The sequence below is a fragment of the Hylobates moloch genome, unplaced genomic scaffold, assembly GCF_009828535.3.
Source record: "Hylobates moloch isolate HMO894 unplaced genomic scaffold, HMol_V3 SCAFFOLD_8, whole genome shotgun sequence".
NCBI lineage: Eukaryota > Metazoa > Chordata > Mammalia > Primates > Hylobatidae > Hylobates > Hylobates moloch.
Genome location: NW_026652283.1, coordinates 32,457,738 through 32,477,084, shown reverse-complemented (window position 1 = coordinate 32,477,084; position 19,347 = coordinate 32,457,738). Strand labels below are relative to the sequence as shown.

At 43.8% G+C, this 19,347-nt stretch overlaps 2 protein-coding genes across 9 annotated transcripts in view; one reads left to right on the top strand and one right to left on the bottom strand.

Moving 5' to 3' along the window:
* Nucleotides 1-19,347, bottom strand: part of SINHCAF (SIN3-HDAC complex associated factor) — an 80,629-nt gene that overhangs the window by 28,056 nt on the left and 33,226 nt on the right. Inside the window, exons 1-2 of one of the 8 annotated variants that reach the window (XM_032159997.2) lie at nucleotides 17,395-17,571; nucleotides 15,304-15,391 (exon numbers count right to left, since the gene is read on the bottom strand). The exons of 2 other annotated variants lie outside the window; for them this stretch is intronic. Coding sequence is in view for 1 of the 6 variants with exons in the window: in XM_058442907.1 (XP_058298890.1) it covers nucleotides 15,304-15,391; nucleotides 15,846-15,851 (94 nt within the window). In the remaining 5 variants the exon portion in view is untranslated. Of the gene's footprint in view, nucleotides 1-15,116; nucleotides 15,258-15,303; nucleotides 15,411-15,845; nucleotides 15,861-17,394; nucleotides 17,682-19,347 lie in introns of those variants that run through there. 5 more of the 8 variants (XM_058442907.1, XM_032159994.2, XM_032159995.2 and 2 more) reach the window with 5 other exon arrangements.
* LOC116472834 (uncharacterized) lies at nucleotides 15,524-17,307 on the top strand. Its single transcript, XM_032159998.2, has one exon. It carries the CDS (start codon nucleotides 16,205-16,207, stop codon nucleotides 16,682-16,684), a length of 480 nt encoding a protein of 159 aa, XP_032015889.1. The 5' UTR covers nucleotides 15,524-16,204; the 3' UTR covers nucleotides 16,685-17,307.

Genomic DNA, 19,347 nt, shown 5'->3' with positions numbered 1-19,347 from the left:
GCACAGTGGCTCACACCTATAACCCCAGCACTTTGGGAGGCTGAGGCAGGTGGATCACTTGAGGTCAGGGGTTCGAGACCAGCCTGGCCAACATCATGAAACCCCATCTCTACTAAAAATACAAAAATAAGCCAGGTGTGGTGGTACACATCTGTAATCCTAGCTACTTGGCAGGCTGAGGCAGGAGAATCACTTGATCCCGGGAGGTGGAGGCTGCAGTGAGCTGAGACTGTGCCACTGTACTCCAGCCTAGGTGACTGAGTGAGATTCCGTCTCAAAAAAAAAAAAAAGAACACTATCGTCCTTGATATTTGGTATGACAGACACGAGTATGAAGGTTAAGAAGCACTGGATATCTAGGTATTACAATACTGTCTACAGTCCTTAAGTTTTGTACAAATCTCCATCCCCTTCCCATTTGGTTCCTTGATAAGGAAAATGGGGGTGTTGCAGGGACTGATGCAGGGAACAATAAAACCTCTCTCAAGATAATCTCATGATTGGGGCAACTCCATCTACGGCTTCTGGCCATAGTGGCTATTATTTTACGTTAAGCAAGGGATTCTTAGTGTTAATCTCAACCTTTATTGGAGTAGCTGAGAGTATCTTTTGTATGTCTATGTTAGACTGGGACCGCAGCTGGTAAGAAATAGTTTCAAGTAAAAGCTCAGCTTCTGGCATTAGTAGAAAAGTTGAAGTTTAAAAAAAGCCTTATGGTTTCCTTCCCTTTATTACATTTCATTTTGTTTTCTCATTTTCCCAATCACATGAGGGTATCTTTACACCACTAACATCAACTTGTGATTTTTTTTTTTTTTTTTTTTTTTTTTTTTTGAGATGGAGTCTCACTCTGTCGCCCAGGCTGGAGTGCAATAGTATGATCTCGGCTCACCGCAACCTCTGCCACCGAGGTTCAAGCAATTCTCCTGCCTAAACCTCCAAAGTAGCTGGGATTACAGGCATGCACCACCACACTCGGCTAACTTTATATTTTTTTAATAGAGATAGAGTTTTTCCATGTTGGTCAGGCTGGTCTCAAACTCCCAACCTCAGGTGATCCACCTGCCTCAACCTCCCAAAGTACTGGGATTACAAGCGTGAGCCACGGTGCCCGGCCAACTTGTGATATATTATGAGGGCATTTTTTGGTTTGCTTTCCCCAATCCCACGGTTTCAGTTCCAGAAACATTTCCCACTTTGAGGAAAAAGAGATGAGCATTATGGATGTCGTGAAAATTTCAATCCAGAAGGTTAAACAGGCACTTCTGGGCATATCAGGAAAACACGGGATTGGCTGAGGGTATCACATTCATAGCCCTTGGGAGGAAGCCAAACCCAATGAACCACTAAAGCAAAGATGTGAACTTAAAGCAAGAGATAGGTTTATTAGGTATACCCACCATGTTAACTTTTTCATTCCTCTGAGAAATAGGGTTTTCAAGTAAGGTGGAATTTATAACTCATACAGCAGCTCCTGTGCCTATTATTGTGTTAATTTCTCCCAAAGAGTGAGTTAAAGCAGCATATTGGGAGAAATGAAAACCCTCTATTTCCTCAGAGGAGTCCTAGTTTTCCAGTTTATCATCCTGTTTTTTCCATTTCAATGTCCTGCAATTCCTTTTAGAATGCCCTAGTTTCTTGTAGTAGAGACAGACGAGGGGAGAAGAGTTCTTAGGACCAGGAGTTCCTGGCCTGGGAGTTTTAAGAGGTTAACTGTTACCATTGTTAAGTGTACAGCCTTTTGATTTTCCTTTTTTATCACTGTGCAGGACAACTGGTCAGCTAGTTGACCAGTCATTAGTTCTGGCCATCACCTAGTCAGTCATGTGACATTTGACAAGAGTGGGTAGTGCATCATCCAAATTGTTTGGGAAACTTTAATAATGTGTCATTTTTATTGTTTTCAAAGTTGTCCACTGACATCTGCAATATGTTTTCATGTTTTATCAAAGTGGGTAAAAAAAATCTACAACAGGCCCATCTGGATTCTGGCAGCATTGCTGGATTTTAATCCAATCTACGATCTATTTTTTTTTTTTTTTTTTTCTGAGAGAGTCTCACTCTGTCACCCAGGCTGGAGTGCAGTGGTACAATCTCAGCTCATTGCAACCTCCGCCTCCGAGGTTCAAGCAATTCTCCTGCCTCAGCCTCCTAGGATTACAGGTGTGTGCCACCACGACTGGCTCATTTTTGTATTTTTAGTAGAGATGGGGTTTCACCAGTTGGCCAGGCTGGCCTCAAACTCCTGACCTCGTGATCCACCCGCCTTGGCCTCCCAAAGTGTCCAGCCGTAATCTATGATCTTTTGAAAAAAACCAAGGGAATGGCATTTAACAGAGAAGCTGCTCATACTCACACGTCTTTGAGCCATCTTCTGAAAGTTAGGGAGTTGGCTGTGGCAGGTCATACTGGATTTTCAGGAACAAGATCTGTTAGGGGATCCAACCACACTGTGCTTTTTCTAGCTATTCCTCAGCTTAAGCAGCTGAAACCAGCATGTAGACAAACCGAAAAACGTCGGAATGACCTGGGTCATCGATTTTAATTGAGTTCAAATTCTTTGGTAAAGCAAATCCGATCTTCATAAGGGTCCGGAAATTCCTTAACTATGGCCCATAATTTGGCCTTCGACTAGGGTTGATAGAGAATCAGGACTCCAGGCAGGCTGGGTACACACGCTGCTGGTACTGGAAGTGAACCACTGGGACTGAGCATGAGCAAGCCAGTGAGTGGGTCCCACAGCCCCCTGGACCCTGGACCCTGGACGCCAGGGCATGGCGGCTGCCAAGGTGGCTTTAACTGAGAGAGCAGATCCAACTGAGCTTATAACAATATTTTTGAAGTATGCAAGCATTGAGAAAAATGGTGAATTTTTCACGTCTCCCAATGACTTCATCACTCCATACTTGAACATTTTTGGAGAAAGCCAGCCTAACCCAAAGACTGTGGAACTTTTAAGTGGGGTGGTGGGTCAGACCAAAGATGGGAGCAATGTTGTCCCAGCGTTGATGATGCTAAGTTTGATCACTTGATGAAGTTGGCATCCACCAGATATTTCCATTGTAATGACTAATATCTTTTCAAGAATGTGTGGCCTTTTGATTGGTCCTGGGTGCCCCTGATATTTGCTTATGGTAGCCTTTCAGCTACCATAAACAAAGTTTGACAAAGCTGGCAAAGGAGAAGTAACTTTTGATCAGAAAGAGGATGGTACCAGCAGTCTACAGGTCTCATCCCAGTCACTGTTCCCTGGTCCCAATGGTAACAACTAACATTTATCACCATCAGTTGGTTTTGCCTGTTTTTAAACTTAATTGGAACTATACAGAATGTACTCTTTCAGTCTGGCTTTTGTTCAACATTTGTGAGATTAATCCATGCTGTATTTTTTATTTTTCTTCACTGTATAGAATTCCATTGTGTGACAGCATATCCATTCTAGGGTCGATAGACATTTTGGGACATTTTCAGTTTTGGCTACTACAAGTAATGTGTTTTCAACATTGTTTTATGTATTTTTTGGGTGTGTGTGTGTGTATGTGTGTGTGTGTGTATTTCTAGGAATACAACTGCTGGGTCATAGAAAATGTGTAAATTTACCTTCAGCAGATCTTGCTAAACTGTTTCCTAAAATGATGGTACCAGTTAACACTCATACCATCATTGTATGACGGCTCCATTTATTTCAGATATTTGCCAACACTTGGTATCAGTCATTTGTTATTTCAGTGATATCTCAGTGTGGTTTTGATAAGCATTTCCCTGATTCCAAATGGGTCCTAGAACTTACTGGCCATTTAGGTATCCTCTTCAGTCATGTGCTTATTTTCTGGATACAAGACCTTTGGTGGTTATATGTTTCATAGATGTCTTTACTCTGTTCACTGTTAACTCATTTAACTGAGTCTTGAGGAACTTAAGTTCCTAATTTTAATGTAGTACAAATTATCAGCATTTTCTTTTGTAGCTAGCTCTTTTCGCATCCTGATTAAAAAATCTTTGCTTTCCTCCAGGTCAGGAAAATAATCTCCTCTATTATCTTCCAGAAGTTTGTTTTCCTTTCAAATTTAGATTTTAATTGTTCTAGAATTTGTGATATTTTTACATGGCATTAAAGGTAAGGGTCGAAGATTCTTCCCTGGCCCTCTTCCCCATGGATATGTAGATCACCCAGCACCATTTAATGAAAAGATCACTCTTTTCTTTTTTCTTTGAGATGCAGTTTTGCTCTTGTTGCCCAGGCTGGAGTGCAATGGCACGATCTCGGCTCACTGCACCCTCCACCTCCAGGGTTCAGGTCATTCTCCTGCCTCAGCCTCCCAAGTAGCTGGGATTACAGGCACCCGCCACCACGCCCAGCTATTTTTTTTTGTATTTTTTAGTAGAGACAGGGTTTCACCACATTGGCCAGGCTAGTCTCAAACTCCTGACCTCAGGTGATCCACCTGCCTCGGCCTCCCAAAGTGCTGGGATTACAGGTGTGAGCCACCCGACGCAGCCAAGATCACTCTTTTCTTTATTGTACTGCAGTGGTACTGCTGTCATAAATCCAATATGGGGCTGTATCTGAATGCTCTATTGTTTTTATATAATTGTATATTATCCACTAATACTATACTATCTTACTACAGCTTTATAAGTCATACCTGATAAGTCTTTCAATTTTATTCTTTAAGATTATCTTGGCTATTCTTGGCCCTATTCATTATCAAAACAATTTTAGAATAAGTTGTTGGCCGGGTGCGGTGGCTCACGCCTATAATCCCAGCACTTTGGGAGGCCGAGGCAGGCAGATCACGAGGTCAGGAGATCGAGACCATCCTGGCTAACACGGTGAAACACCGTCTCTACTAAAAATACAAGAAATTAGCCAGGCGAGGTGGCGGGTGCCTGTAGTCCCAGCTACTCGGGAGGCTGAGGCAGGAGAATGGCGTGAACCCTGCGGGGTGGAGCCTGCAGTGAGCCGAAATCACGCCACTGCACTCTAGCCTGGCCGACAGCAAGACTCCGTCTCAAAAAAAAAAAAAGAATAAGTTGTTAATTTCCACAAACATCCTGCTGGGATTCTGAATGCTACTGCATTGAATATGTGTAATATCTGTGTGTATAATTAAATTTTTTTTGTTTGTTTTTTTTTTTTGAGATGGAGTCTCGCTCTTGTTGCCCAGGCTGGAGTGCAATGGCACGATCTCGGCTCACTGCAACCTCCACCTCCTGGGTTTAAGCGATTCTCCTGCCTCAGCCTCCCAAGCAGCTGGGATTACAGGTGCCCACCACCTCACCCGGCTAATTTTTTGTATTTTTAGTAGAGGTGGGGTTTCACCATAATGACCAGGCTAGGCTGGTCTCGAACTCCTGACCTCAGGTGATCCACCCTCCTCAGCCTCCCAAAGTGCTGGGATTACAGGCGTGAGCCACCACACCCGGCCAATTAAATGTTTTAATCCCTTAAAAAAAGAGAAAGAGAATTAGGAATCCCCCACCTATCATAGGCTGTTCCCAGAATGAGGAAACCACAGGAAGCATTCCTGTAGAGTTCCTGTCCCTCACTTCTGAACAAGAGGTTGCTGCCAGGGTAGGTAGAAGGACAACAAGAACAGGGGCCTTTGGAGCCGTGTTTCCTGTCACAGTCTGCTTAACAAGTGTCAGACAAGGAGAAAAAGATGGCAGAAGAAGAAAAATCAGATCCAGCCTGGGGAGTTAGAAAGATGAAGATAGAGTGGCAGGGCGCGGTGGCTCACGCCTGTAATCCCAGCACTTCAGGAGGCGAGGCGGGCGGATCACGAGGTCACGAGATCGAGACCATCCTGGCTAACACGGTGAAACCCCGTCTCTACTAAAAATACAAAAAATTAGCCGGGCGTGGTGGTGGGCGCCTGTAGTCCCAGCTACTCTAAAGGCTGAGGCAGAAGAATGGCGTGAACCCGGGAGGCGGAGCTTGCAGTGAGCCGAGATCGCACCACTGCACTCCGGCCTGGGCAACAAAGCGAGACTCCGTCTCAAAAAAAAGAAAAAAAAAAAAAAAAGAAAGATGAAGATAGAGTGAAGGTGTAGGTGGTGAAGGAGACACCAAAGAGAGGTACTTCTGAAGATTATTTTTTTAATAGGAGAGTATATTTGAGAGCTATCTGCTAACACCTCTAAGTTGTTTATCAGCATTCTGTAAGGAAGATCATCCTATCCACTTTTGCTACTTTCAAGATACCACTGGAAGTAGCTTCCCCATTCTGGTTGCTTAATTTTTGCACTAGCACCTTCCATCCTGGTCTGCATATATCAAAGGGTCTGCATTTAGGCCATTGTGATGTGGAGTCATTCTTAAGTCATCCTGGTCCATTTGTTTAAGCAATTACACAATGAGGCACCCCAAGTACTGTATATTAACCCAGCTGGGGTTTCTAAAGGTGGAATCAGATGTTCCGCAGTTGCAGGGGATTTAGTCGATTTAGAGGCTTTGTTCTCCATAATTTTTAATACCTTCTCATTAGATTGACTAAGTCAGGAGGCGTGTTCTGAATCCGAACGTGCTGCTTGCAAACACAAAGCTTGAGGATGCACACCCAGGAAGCACGAGCTCCAGTAGCTTATTACCTGTGCTCTGAAGTAGACTGCATGAGGCACAGTCTTTACACATTTTTTAAACAGGAAAATATGTGCAGTATGGTGAAGCAACAGTTGAGAACTTGGTTCCTATTCAGTGATGTTATGCCTAAAGGAAAGTAAACATGTGGTTGAGCGGGTAGGAGAGAAAAGTTACTAATTGTGTAGGCACCTTAGGGTCTGGTGGAAGGATGATTGATTCCATCCTGCCTTTGTTCTGTATCTGATAAACAAGTTTACAACCAGTATCTGTCAGTAAAATATTTAACAAACTCCAGTTACAAACCCAAGGGGTCAGCTTTAGTTTGTAGGCAGTGGTTTAATTATGCATATGTCCAAACTGCAGCCATCTTGGGCCAGTTTTCTCTTTCCTTCTGACACCATCTATCATCATCTATCTGTCTGTCTACAGTATGCTGTCGGAAGTTTCTTCAAATAGGACAAACATTTTGAGAAGTTTCTCAGGATTTGAAAGGTTACAGTTAAAACATGCCTATGTATGGGAGTTTGTAATGCTTATCTCTGACATAGCTGCCTTTGCAATATACACACATTCCTGGGCCGGAAAGAAATTTAGAGGAGGATTGTGTTGATCGGTTTTTTCTTTTATTTGTTTTCACAGGTGCAATAAATGTGTTGCTTAAATTTTAAGTTGTCATTTGTATAGCACTTTACATTTTATAAAGCACTTTCACTAGCATTCTTTCTTTGGCTACTATTAGCCAAAAACCCAAAAATTGTTCTAATACTGTAACAGTTAAAAACAATCAACTGTTTTTGGTGGCTCAAGCCTGTAATCCCAGCACTTTGGGATGCCAAGGTGGGTGGATCACCTGAGGTCAGGAGTTTGAGACCAGCCTGACCAACATGACAAAACCCTATCTCTACTAAAAATAAAAAAATCTGCTGGGCGTAGTAGTGGCAGGCACCTGTAATCTCAGCTACTCAGGAGGCTGAGGCAGCAGAATTGCTTGAACCCGGGAGGCGGAGTTTGCAGTGAGCCGAGATTGTGCCACTGCACCCCAGCCTCGGGGACAAGAGCAAAAATTCATCTAAAAAAAAAAAAAAAAATCAACCATGCTATAATTATAGCTCTGACCAAATAAATTGAATATCCCAAAGTTTAAAAAGATTAAAGGTAATCGCTAAGTCAGCAAAAGCAATTAAAACAATAACTGTAATTATATGGACAATATATATAAACAAAAAAACAAAGTTTTAAAACACAACAACCAACTCTAAACATCTGTTTTGGTTGATTTGTAGAGTTTTCTTCTACTTTAAAGCTGTGGGTTTCATATAAATTTAATGATCTTAATGAATCTAACCTTGGTGCTGATGAGTCAAGAAAGGGATGAGATAACCACAGTATATCAAAGATACAAAAGGGACAATTCTAATCTCATCTAATGAAATTGGGAAGCCAAAGATCAAGAATAATGTCTAATTTTACATCTAATTAAACACGTAAGTTTACTGAATATAATAATATACATAGGAAAGAAAAAGTTTCACAGCGATAGTTTATATTAAAGACGCTATTTAGGAAAAGTTTTCTGATAAATAAGATTAAAGATTATCTCTTATAAATCTCAGCAATACCAAATACTTGTTCATTTTAAGCTCCAACCAGGAAACAGAATGGAAAAATACTGAAATGCAAATTTTAGAGCTTTAGTACCCTTTTTAATATGGAATCAGGAGATAGTGAAAAGGGATGAATTTAATTCAACTATTTTCTTGTCTTTTTAAATCTTATAAGGGTGTTAACTCACATTTAACAATATGGAGAGGGTTCTTATTATGATGAATTTAACATATGTTAAGCTCACCTTAGTTGGCATGTATGCTTTGAAGGACATCATTAGTTACTCCAATATAACTTCCCCAATTCCACTTTCTAGATTCCTTCTTCTGGCTTTTTTATATATTCAGAAGTAAAGCGTTTTTTAATATTCAAAAGTACCTTTCAAAACTCAATAATACCACTGGGTGGACTAGATGGAAGAAAACTGAGAGCAGTAGTCAAACGTGGTAAATAACAGTTAACTTCACAACTGTCCAAGACATCTCGGGAACTGAAATTCTGATATGCACAAATTAGGGGAACAACCTCCCAAATGAAACTATCCTTAAGTTTCCAATAAACCAAAATCCTAGCTTCTAATTATCATTTTTTTCTTTCTAAAAATCAACTGGCCTAAGTCTTTAAAAACAAACAAAAAAAAACAAGATAGTTGAAGTGACTTAAATGTCAATGAATTTTCAGACTGGTTAAACTATGGTTGAAACACCACAGAATGCTGTTTCAACCTTTAAAGCAAGTTGAACAGTAGTAATACAGTATAATCTCACAGGATGTTTTTAAAATGAGACTGTAAGTACACAAACTTCTTTTTAAATTGGTTCTTAAAAATAGTAAATAGTGGTTGCCTCTGAGGAGTACAAGCATAAAAGCAGCTTACTTTCACTTTACTACCTCCTGCTTTTCTTCCTTAACCAAGAGCATCACTCTCCAATAACCCTGGTTATCAAGACACACCTTAAGAGTAATCTAAAAAAGCACAGACAGCTTAAATAAACTTCCTCAAAGACATACAGATGGAGAGATACAAATTAGAAAATACACTCCATGGGAGAGACTATGAAATAGACTGGTAAGATCAAAATACACACAGAGCAGAATGGGAAGGAAACTGCACACAGGAGACAAGCAAAAGATTTGTACAGTGGGAAGGAAGCAGCAGTGAACAAAGACAAAAAGAACTAAGCAACCAAAGACAACTTTGAAGTGAAGGAGATGCATTTCTTTAGAGCCAAACTAGAAATGGCAGGATGATGGGAAAGGAAAAGAAATAACACGAAAAAATACCCGTGATCACAAACTGTGGGGATACTTGAGTTCCTGTAATTGGTAATGCCACCACTGACACCATTTTAGTCAATCATATGCTATCATTAATCACATTTAAGTACAGCATCCAGTAAACACTAACAGTGTAACTGGAGCAACACTTTTCACAAAGGGTCAACGGGACTAAATGCTTTGTATTCTCCCACTGCTAGGCCATTTGGCTGCAGTATTCCCCAACAATGAGACATGTTTTTCATCAGCAGTTAAGGAAAGCCGTGGAGCAGTAAGACATTATTTCCTCTTACCTGCTTCTAGATACCAGCCTACATCTCAGCACGATTCCTGAATTTCGCTAACTTTAAGGGATAAATGTAAATCTGCCTGGAAGAAAACTGAGAAAGGGGTAGCAGACCGCACTTGTTTGCCAACAGCCTCTCCAAACATGTGCCCTGTCTCTGAGAAATTATATGGTAAAGCATTTATAACTGTGGCTGTCTATGGAATCCACACTTGGCAGAAGAGCCTAAAACTCATCCTACATAGGAAAGAGGTCAAACTCAGAAATAAACAAGTCTTCAACTGAAATGGCGTAGGTTAAAAATAAAATTACAAATTCAAGTCTCTGGGCTTTAGATAGTGTAAAACACCAGGCCCCTCCAATTTTGGTAGAGTTAAAAACAAAAACAAAAACAAAAAAAAACTAGGTCTCCCGATTCTAGATTAAGAGGAATTCCAGTGGATGAAAAAAAAGTTGAAAGTGTCAGAAAGAATATTTATTTGCTTTTAATGGATGATTGAGTGAGAAAATATAACCATACTTGAGTCTGCAATGAGTCAATTTGGAGTCTATTTCTGCTTCTGTCTTTACAACTAAATAGGAAGTCACTCCTAATTTTATTTGCCCTTCTGTAACATCAGGAAATTCTGTTTATTTCCTTGAATTTATAAGAGTTGCACATTACAGAAAAATAAATGCTACCTATCCCAAGATATATAAAACAAATTTAATTGAAGGTAAAATTCTGATTACTAAAGATTTTCTTTTAAGCCCAGGTCTGTGGGAAAAGAGGAACTGAGCCTTTTCAGGGAGACTTTAAGGTCATGAAAAGCCCCATATACTCCTCTATGAAGCTGTTCTCCCATTTTCAAACTTGATAAAAATGTTAAGAAAATGGATACATGATAGTATACACACCTGATTTGACCCAAACCTCAGGAAAGTTCCTTAACCTCACTAATCCTGTTTCCTCATCTATAAAATAATGACAGGCCGGGCACGGTGGCTCACACCTGTAATCCCAGCACTATGGGAGGCTGAGGCAGGTGGATCGCCTGGTCAGGAGTTCGAGACCAGCCTGGCCAACATGGTGAAACACCGTTTCTACTAAAAATACAAAAAATTAGCCCGGCCTGGTGGCACGTGCCTGTAATCCCAGCTACTGACGAGGCTGAGGCAGGAGAATTGCCTGAACCCAGAGGCAGAGGTTGCAGTGAGCCAAGATCACGCCACTGAACTCCAGCTTAGGCAACAAGAGCAAAGCTCAGTCTCAAAATAATAATAATAATGACAAATCCAAATCTCCTGAACAGTATCTGTAAAGCATCAACACAACAAAGACTGGCACGAGGTATGCACTCAGCTCTGACAGTTCTTCTTACTCACAGATCTTTCTTCTTTCTCTCTTTTTTTCCTCTTACATTTCAGATATCATTTTGCTTTCTGTCTTTGGGCAATCCACTCGCAGGAAGTTACTAACCAACCTTATTGGTAATACCCATTATTCATTCCCTGGTCCAATCTCTCCCCTTAGCTCTAGGATAAATGTGGCCAACTGACCACCAATCCATTCCAATCTTTAAATACCCTGAGAATTGATTATATAATCTTCCCTCCAAATCTGCTCTTCCTCTGTTTACCTATCTTGGTTGTCATCCACAGTCACACAAAAACAACTTGGAAGCCAACTGAGCTCTTCCTTCACCCTCTGCATGGCCCTCCATCAAATTTATTGTGAAGTCCTTAGAAATTCTGTTTCTTCCTTCATTTCCATCCCCATTGCCTGTTTGTTCCTCATCATGGTGCATGAACTCCTGTCAGAACCTTGTAACTGACTTCCCTACATCCTTTAAACATGTGATATCTTCCTAAAGTTCAACTACTAATCTTCCCTTCCAAGGTACCAACACTGGCTTCACGATAGTATCTAAACTCCTTGGCAAGGAATTCAAAGCTTTTCAGGATCGGCTCCTGCCTACCAGCTGCTTCCAACCTGGAATTCTGATATTCTAACAGTGTCAGACCAACTTTAATAACTAGCCACCCTCTACTCAGGCTGTTATTTCTGTCTGAGACGGCTTACCCTCCATCCCCTTGACCTGGGAAATTCTCTTACGAATTACTTATTTTACAAAACCCTTCCATACCTTTATTAGAACACCTACCACATAAGATTTCACTTCTTGTTTACTGTATTATCTCCTCTACTCAATAGTAAACCGCTGTAAAGCAGAAACTAAGTCTTGTATTACAACCAGGTGCTGGCTGTACATAGTACACAGAAACGGGTAGAATTTGCTAACTACTCAAAGAGTAGCCAAGATTAATATAAACAGTATATTTAAGGGCATGGAATGGGAAATGGTGTCTACAATAAAGACGTGAAAACTAATGTTTTGAAAGGAGTCATTGTTTGCACTATTGATCATAGAAATATTTTTCATGTTTTTAAAAAGGAGTCATTTTTCTTTAACATTTGGTCTATAGACTTTTGTAGGAAAAAAAACCTGAGGTTTTAAAAGCTATAGGAAAAAATGTTTCTTGCTTATTTCAAGTAGGAGCAGGGGGAAGGAAATTAGACTAGTGTGGGGAGAAATGAGAAATGAGAGCTACTTCAACTCAGCACAGTTAACATTTACCAAATTAAAGTAACATTAAGCCAAACCAAACTTATAATAGGTGGAAAACAACTAAATACAAAGCTAGAAATAAATTCTTTTAGTTCAACTGTAACTTTCATACTTGAATATGTAACAGCAACGTGCCTGTGACATTAGTATTTCTGAGGCAAAGAGAAAACCTTCCTACCTTAAACAAACTCCCTTTTTGGACTAGATGCATTTCCAGATTATTTCCATAATACAGAAAAATCCTAGTTGCAGATTCAATAAAAAAACTGGAGAAACAAAAGACAACAAAATAGTCTCAATTTATAACACCCCAAAATCAAAACTTAACTGTGGGAAATACAGGACAATCTTGTGGACAAGAGAAATCAGGAAGAAAGAAAAATGACATTTTCCAGGTTTCCACAGGACTTTCTGATGTAAAATGGTTGAATCAGAATTGAAAAGACAACCAAGAGTCAAGGGCAGTGTCTTCCCAGAACTGCTTTCATAAGGTAAGGGAGGGGACCAAAGACACTCATTCTTTCCACTAAAAACTTACTTAATGTTTCCCCAGAACGATAACTGACCCAGGCCTCAGTTTTATCTTCTGTAAAATGTCTGTTTCCCAGTGTTGTGAGGACAACAGCAGCTAATATTTATCAATCATGTCACTTGCTTAATTACAACTTATTTACAATAGGTATTACTACCATTTTACAGATGAAAAAAACTGGATCACAAAGTGACTGTAAGATGATGACAGCTTTGAAACCCAAGCATTAATTACCCAGAAACCTCTGAACAGCAAAACTTCGTGCCTCAATACATGTGTTCCTTTTCTGCTCAACCAATTATATTCCTACCATCTCTTAAGAAAAAACGAAAATGACATACTTTTAAAGCAACCTACTATGTGCCTGGCATGGTAAATTGATTAATTTATCCTCATAAGAGCCCTGTGTAGTTGGTTTAGATTTAAAAGTTTACGCTTTCCCCAGTGAAAAACTTTTATTTTACATGTAAAATGGTTCTTAAATCGCTTCTCTGACATAAATATGTCTGAGTTTGAGCCCTATGAGTCAGGATTTCCCAGGACTTGATAACCACTCTGGGGAAAAAAAAAAAAAAAATTGACCATTCAGGTTCCAGATATACAGAATTAAGAATACTGTGCAAGGACAGACAGACTTGGGGCCTGCTGTCCACCAGTGATCTAGAATATTCTACCAATTGAACTTCGTATCTCCAACCTCCCACAAAAGCAATACAAAGAGAAGGCAGTGGAGACCTTGTCTGTGGGTCTTTCCCACCCTGAATTCACTCACATTGATAATCCAAATCTGTTTTACATCATCTAATTAGTAAAAAACCATTAAGCTCTGTATGTAGTATATGAAATCTGCTAGGAAATAGAAATTCTAGCCATAACTTAGCTATGAAATACTAATTAAGAAAAACAACTGAAACAATCTCAGCGTATTTGCAAAGCACCTCATATGCATTTTAAATACAGGACCCAGAGAAATAGCTGCCAAAGGAAAGCCAAAGTTATTAAATCCAAAGTTTTTCATTTTCTTGACATGCTCTATTTACTACAGAAATGTACTAATATTGGTTGCCTTTTGGTATTGTAATTTGGTCAACCAAAACTTGGGAAAAATAGGCTTATTAATAACAAAATAATGAAAAGAAAAAAATGGATTTCAACTAGTATCGATTTTTTGGTGTGTGGGGGCAGGGCATTCAAGGGTATTATTTCCTAGTAATGATCACTTAGATTCTAGGCCTTAAACATGATTCGAATGCAGGAGAAATCAGGAAAGAAGCAACAGATATGGTGGTGGGTATAGGATGTCTAGACTACAGGCAAACCCCAAATACCAAAGAAGCATCCATGTGTCAAACCAGCATAATTTTTGAGCTATGCCTGGGGCCACATACAAAAAAAAAAAAAAAAGGTTAGCCTGAAAAGAAAAATCTAGGAGACGTAACCAGAAGGTCAACCCCAGTTCACGGGATCTGGGAAGAAGCTAGCCGTTACCCTGTGTCATCTTCCTGAGCAGCTTCCTCCCCAGCCAGCTCCCCAGCCTCCTTACAATGTTTCCAAAAGGCCCAACTCCCTAAACATTTGCTTCTTCAAGGTCATCCTAAGATAAGGCAGTGAATAACCACCAAACACTGACTCACGCATACCTTTCGACTAAAAGAGATCCCCCTTCCCAAAATCATTATATAAATACCTTAAATGCCATGAGGGTTTTCTCCGGAACTTCGCCAGAAACAAACTCCCAGACTTTAATTTAGATTGGGCAACTAAATGTGTTCAATTTTGCGACATAAAATATTAAAAGGCTTTTCAAGTCTGGCAAATTCCAGTTCAAAAACAGGTGCTTTCAGCGTACTCTGAATAACAAGGTCAAATTCATTTTTAAATGACTAAAAGAAAAAGAAAAGCTTTTCTTAACCCTCCTTAGGACAACTTAAGGAGGGGGAGAAAGGATTGCTGGGGTAAAACTGTCTCGGATAGGGTCGCTGTTTAACTGAACAGTCATTCCTCACCTTCCGAGTGCCTGAAGTAATGGAAGGTTACAGGAAGAAAACAAAAACAAAGAAACTGACCAGGGTCATAGTTAGCAGAACCAACTGCACCGCCCTCCACCACCCCAAAAAACCAACTCCCCCCACAGCAAAACACACCCTGCCCCTCCCCGCTGCCCGCACCCCTAGAAACACACAAAGAAACTGGCCGCCCGCACAGTTCGCCCACGGTCCTCACCTCCCTTAGGAGGGCAACTGGGAGCCCCGGAACTTCCCCGCGGTGGTTTATCGGGCGTCGTCGGGGCTGGGTCCCCCGGACTTGCGGGCCACAGCCCGGCTGGGGAGGAGGCGCTCGCCGCCCTCGCCCGTTTCCCCGAAAGCAGTAAAAGGCCTCCCCGCTCCTCCCAGGGTCCTCGGGTCCCCACCTTCCGTAAATCGCGCTTCCCCCTCGGGCACTCCGGTGACCGCCGAGAGAGACGCCGAGCCGGCAAAGAAGAATGCTCCCTGGTGGATCTGTTGGTAAATAAGACATCTCGCGTCGGAAGGAAAGTTCCCGCGGGGGCCGCTCGCCGGGGCGAGAGCGAGGGCGAGGGCGGCGGGAGGTGAACCGCGTCGCTCGCCGCCGCCTCCCTCACCTGCGCCGGAACAACGGGCCCCGCGCCCGCCCGGCCCCGCGCCTCCCGCAGGCCGCGCCTCCCGCACGCCGCGCTGCCGGGGCTTGTTCCTCCTCATGGCTTTGCCCTGACGTAATTCAAACATGGCAACAGTTCGACTTCAAAGGCGAACCCACAGACCTCCCAGACACAGGCTCCCGGGCCACGAGAAACCGGCCGAGGAGTCCAGGCCAAGCTCTCCGGACCCCTCGGCCGTCGCAACCCCCGACGCCAGGGCTGAAGCGCCGGGCACTGCCGCCTCCCTCGCCCGCCCGCACGCCCGGAGCGGGGAAGCACGCCGCCTCCCTACGCACCAGCATGGCACCTCGCACAAGTAGCGCCGCCAAAGTTTCCCCACGAGGGGGCTGAGGGACAAAAGCCCCTCCCGAAACTCGCCCGAACTTCGAGGGCCTCCGACCCGCACGGCCCTACGCCCAGGCGGCGGCCCCGAGCGCCGGGAGCCCGCACGGGCACATGCAGCCCTTTGTTTTCTGTCCAGCCGGGCGCTGCCTACGTGCAGCATCAGGGATGTCGGAGCGTTTTGCAGGGGCCGGACACTGGACGATCACCCTGGGTAGGGGTCCGGACCCCGCGCCCCGAAGAGTCCGGAGCCCGGCCCCCCGGCTCTCCCTCGGGAGCAGGCCCATTTAATCAAAGTTTTGCAGTGTCCTTGATGAGAAACGCCCGGAGTACCCGCCCCGCACGGGCGGAGAGTTGGCGACTTTCACTCTGCTTTTTAAACTGGCAAGACGCCATCATCAGCAAACCACATTGTCCTGCCGGCCAGACCTGCCCGACGGCGGCCGCATCCCACGGCTCACGCGGGGCTGGACATTCGGACAAGGACCAGGGTCGCAGCCCGAAGCACGTGGTCTGTCACGTAGAGCACAAAAAGCAGTGCCCTGCGGAGTTGACTGACTCCCGCGGCGTACACAACGCCGCCGCCTCCGTCTCCAGCCAAGTTGGCTTCCCTGGCCATCTTACAGCGCGGACGGCCGCCCACAAACGGGAAGCCCTGGCCGTGTCGCCCATACCTACGCTACAGGTGAACGCACCCGGAGCAAAACTTCGGACTCCGAAGGCAACCCGGACACCAGACGCCCTTGGGCGCGGTCCGAAGAGGGCAGGCGAGTGGAAGACGGGCTGTTTTTAAGCGACCGCGTGTTGCTCTCATTGTCGCATCCGCATCCCTCCGGAGTTGAGCAAACAACGCCACGCCGCGTGCGCTCCGGCAGAGCCCAGCACTGACCCCCAAAGGCCGATTTAAAGACCCTCGGCCGCCAGCTCGGAAGCGGATAGCAACTTAGTTTCCGAGCGAATGGCGTTTATTGTCCACCCTAGTCCGGGGGCTGCAGTCAACTAAACCACGAGGTTTCACAACGGCGCCCGACCCTGCCCGCGCCTCGCGCCCACGCGGACGCACCGACCCCGGCCGCTGCGCGGTGGCCAGCGAGTCGCTTTCCGCTCGGGCCTTTCGGCCGCCGGGCTCCTTTCCGCGAGAGAACACTGCGGCGGAGAAAAGTCATTGTCACCTTCAACGTGGATCCCTCAACTCCGGCGACTCGTCAATTATGCCCAGGCTCCACTCACTTCCCCCGCCCCGAGACTTTCGGTTTGCCTCAAATACCCTCCCCAATTAATAAATACACACTAAACGCGCGCGTACCAAAGAACCTGGGGTCTGAAGATCGCGAAAACAGCGCTCCCAACAATACCACCTCCAAGACAAAACTTCCTGTGTGTATGTGGAAGGACGGGGGGAGGTGGGTGGAGGTGAAATGAGAGAGAGAAAAAAAAAAAACACTCTGAAATCAAAGCCTCGTGAGACAGTTTTGCACTAGAGGCACGGTGAGAGTCACTCACCTTCCAAAAGCAGCCGTTCCACGCGCAATAACGCCCCCGAGGTGCGGAGTGCACGCCAGGCCAGTCCCCCTCAAGCGCTCCCTCCTCCTCAACTGCCTTGTCTAGAAAGATTGTCTCCTGCAGTTCTGCAGTTGCTACCGCTGGCCGGGAAGGTGTAGATTCCGCTTTCCCTCTGCGCACGCGCAGCTCCCGGCACAAAATTCTCTTGAATCGAACTTATTTGCATACGGGCGCGCGCACGTCGCGGGCCGGGAGGGGGAGAAGTCCCGGCGACCGCGCGCGCTCCCGAGGCCTCTATTGTCCTTTTAAGGGGAGAAGCTCCGCGGCGCGGGAAACGCGGCGGCCAGAGGGAAACGGGGGCGGGGACTGCTTACTACGGCGGACGTCACATAAACAAACGCCCCCCGCCCCGGCTGCAGGCCGCGGCGGAGAGGGAGTGGCGAGGTGGGAAAGGGAAAGGTTAGCAACCGAGGGGAAGGCTGCGCTGCTTGGCGTGTTTTCCGCCCCCGAAGTTGTTAGGGGCACCATTGAGCGCTGAAAAATTGTTCTGAAAGCTGCTTTTGCAAAATTCTCACACCTGTCCCCACTTTCGGTGACAGAGGAGGTGATCTTATAAGCACCCAGACTGAATTTATACTAATCCCACGTTTCCTAAATTTTGTTTGAAGTTAGGTTTTTGAAGCTTGTAAAAAAAAAAAAAAAATCCTCTGGGGCCAGCAAAGGTTTAGTTTTTGTGCAGTTGTAATGAGTCGTTTAATAAAGTCCCATTTTAACACCGTATCCATTCGCTAACTCCCGCTTGCCCTTCTCAAATAGTAACCCAACCCATAACAATCCAGTTTTTCTCTCCACTTCGGCCTTAAGATTTCAAGTCTCTCCGAATTGAATGATTGTTAATTTCCGTGGGAACAGTGCCGCTTTCTTTAAAAGACTAGGCAATGGAAAGCCAATAACCTAGGGACAGGCATACCTCCTCTAGCAGCTTGTAAAGGGTGTTCCACTCACCCAGAAATAATTCCACTAACTGGTGGTCTTGGGAATGGAAAAAATGAGTGACGTACAGACTTTTCAATGCAGAATATGTAATAATTCAACAATCTAAGCGCTTTCTGGACTCCGGAAGAAAAAAACTGAAGTAACTATTCTCAGATTGACAAGAAGAAAATGAAAACCGAATGACTGATTCGCCTTTGTCCCAAGGACACACTTAACACCAACAGGCAGAAACCCGGGGTTAATGATAGAGGGTGGGGAAGAAAGGAAGGATGTTTTTCCCAGAAACTTAATATTGGTCCCAAGCTACAAAAGTGTGAAAATCAACCATAAAACTTAATCATCTGCTGACAAGTTTCGCTGCTTTCACTGCAGTGTCAACAATACAGATTTAAATAGTTACTTCTGAAATGTTAATTTAATTGAACAGGCAATTCCTAGTACATACAGTATAAACCCACTTCTGAACTCCTCAACTAATACTTCTTTTTTCTTTAGGTTCTGTAACATACTATTCCTGTAACTGTATATGAAAACTATATTATAAATACCTGAAAAGATAGCCTGGCGTAGTGGCACGCACCTGTAATCCCAGCTATTCGGGAGGCTGAGGCAGGAGAATCGCTTGAACCTGGGAGGCGGAGGTTGCAGTGAGCAGAGATTGCGCCACTGCACCCTAGCCTGGGCTACAGAGCAAGACTCTGTCTCAAAAATAAATAAATAAATAAATAAATAAACAAACAGAAAGAAAAGGACACCTCTCATTAAAATATGAGCTCCTTAAAGACAGGGATTTTATGTCTTTCTTCCCCATTTTTGTATTCCAGTGCCTGAAACAGTGCACAGCAGATAATATATACTGACATCTTGCATGCATTAGTTGGCTAGAAAATTTTTTTTAATATAATAAACGGCTGGGCGCAGCGCCTCACACCTATAATCCTAGCACTTTGGGAGGCC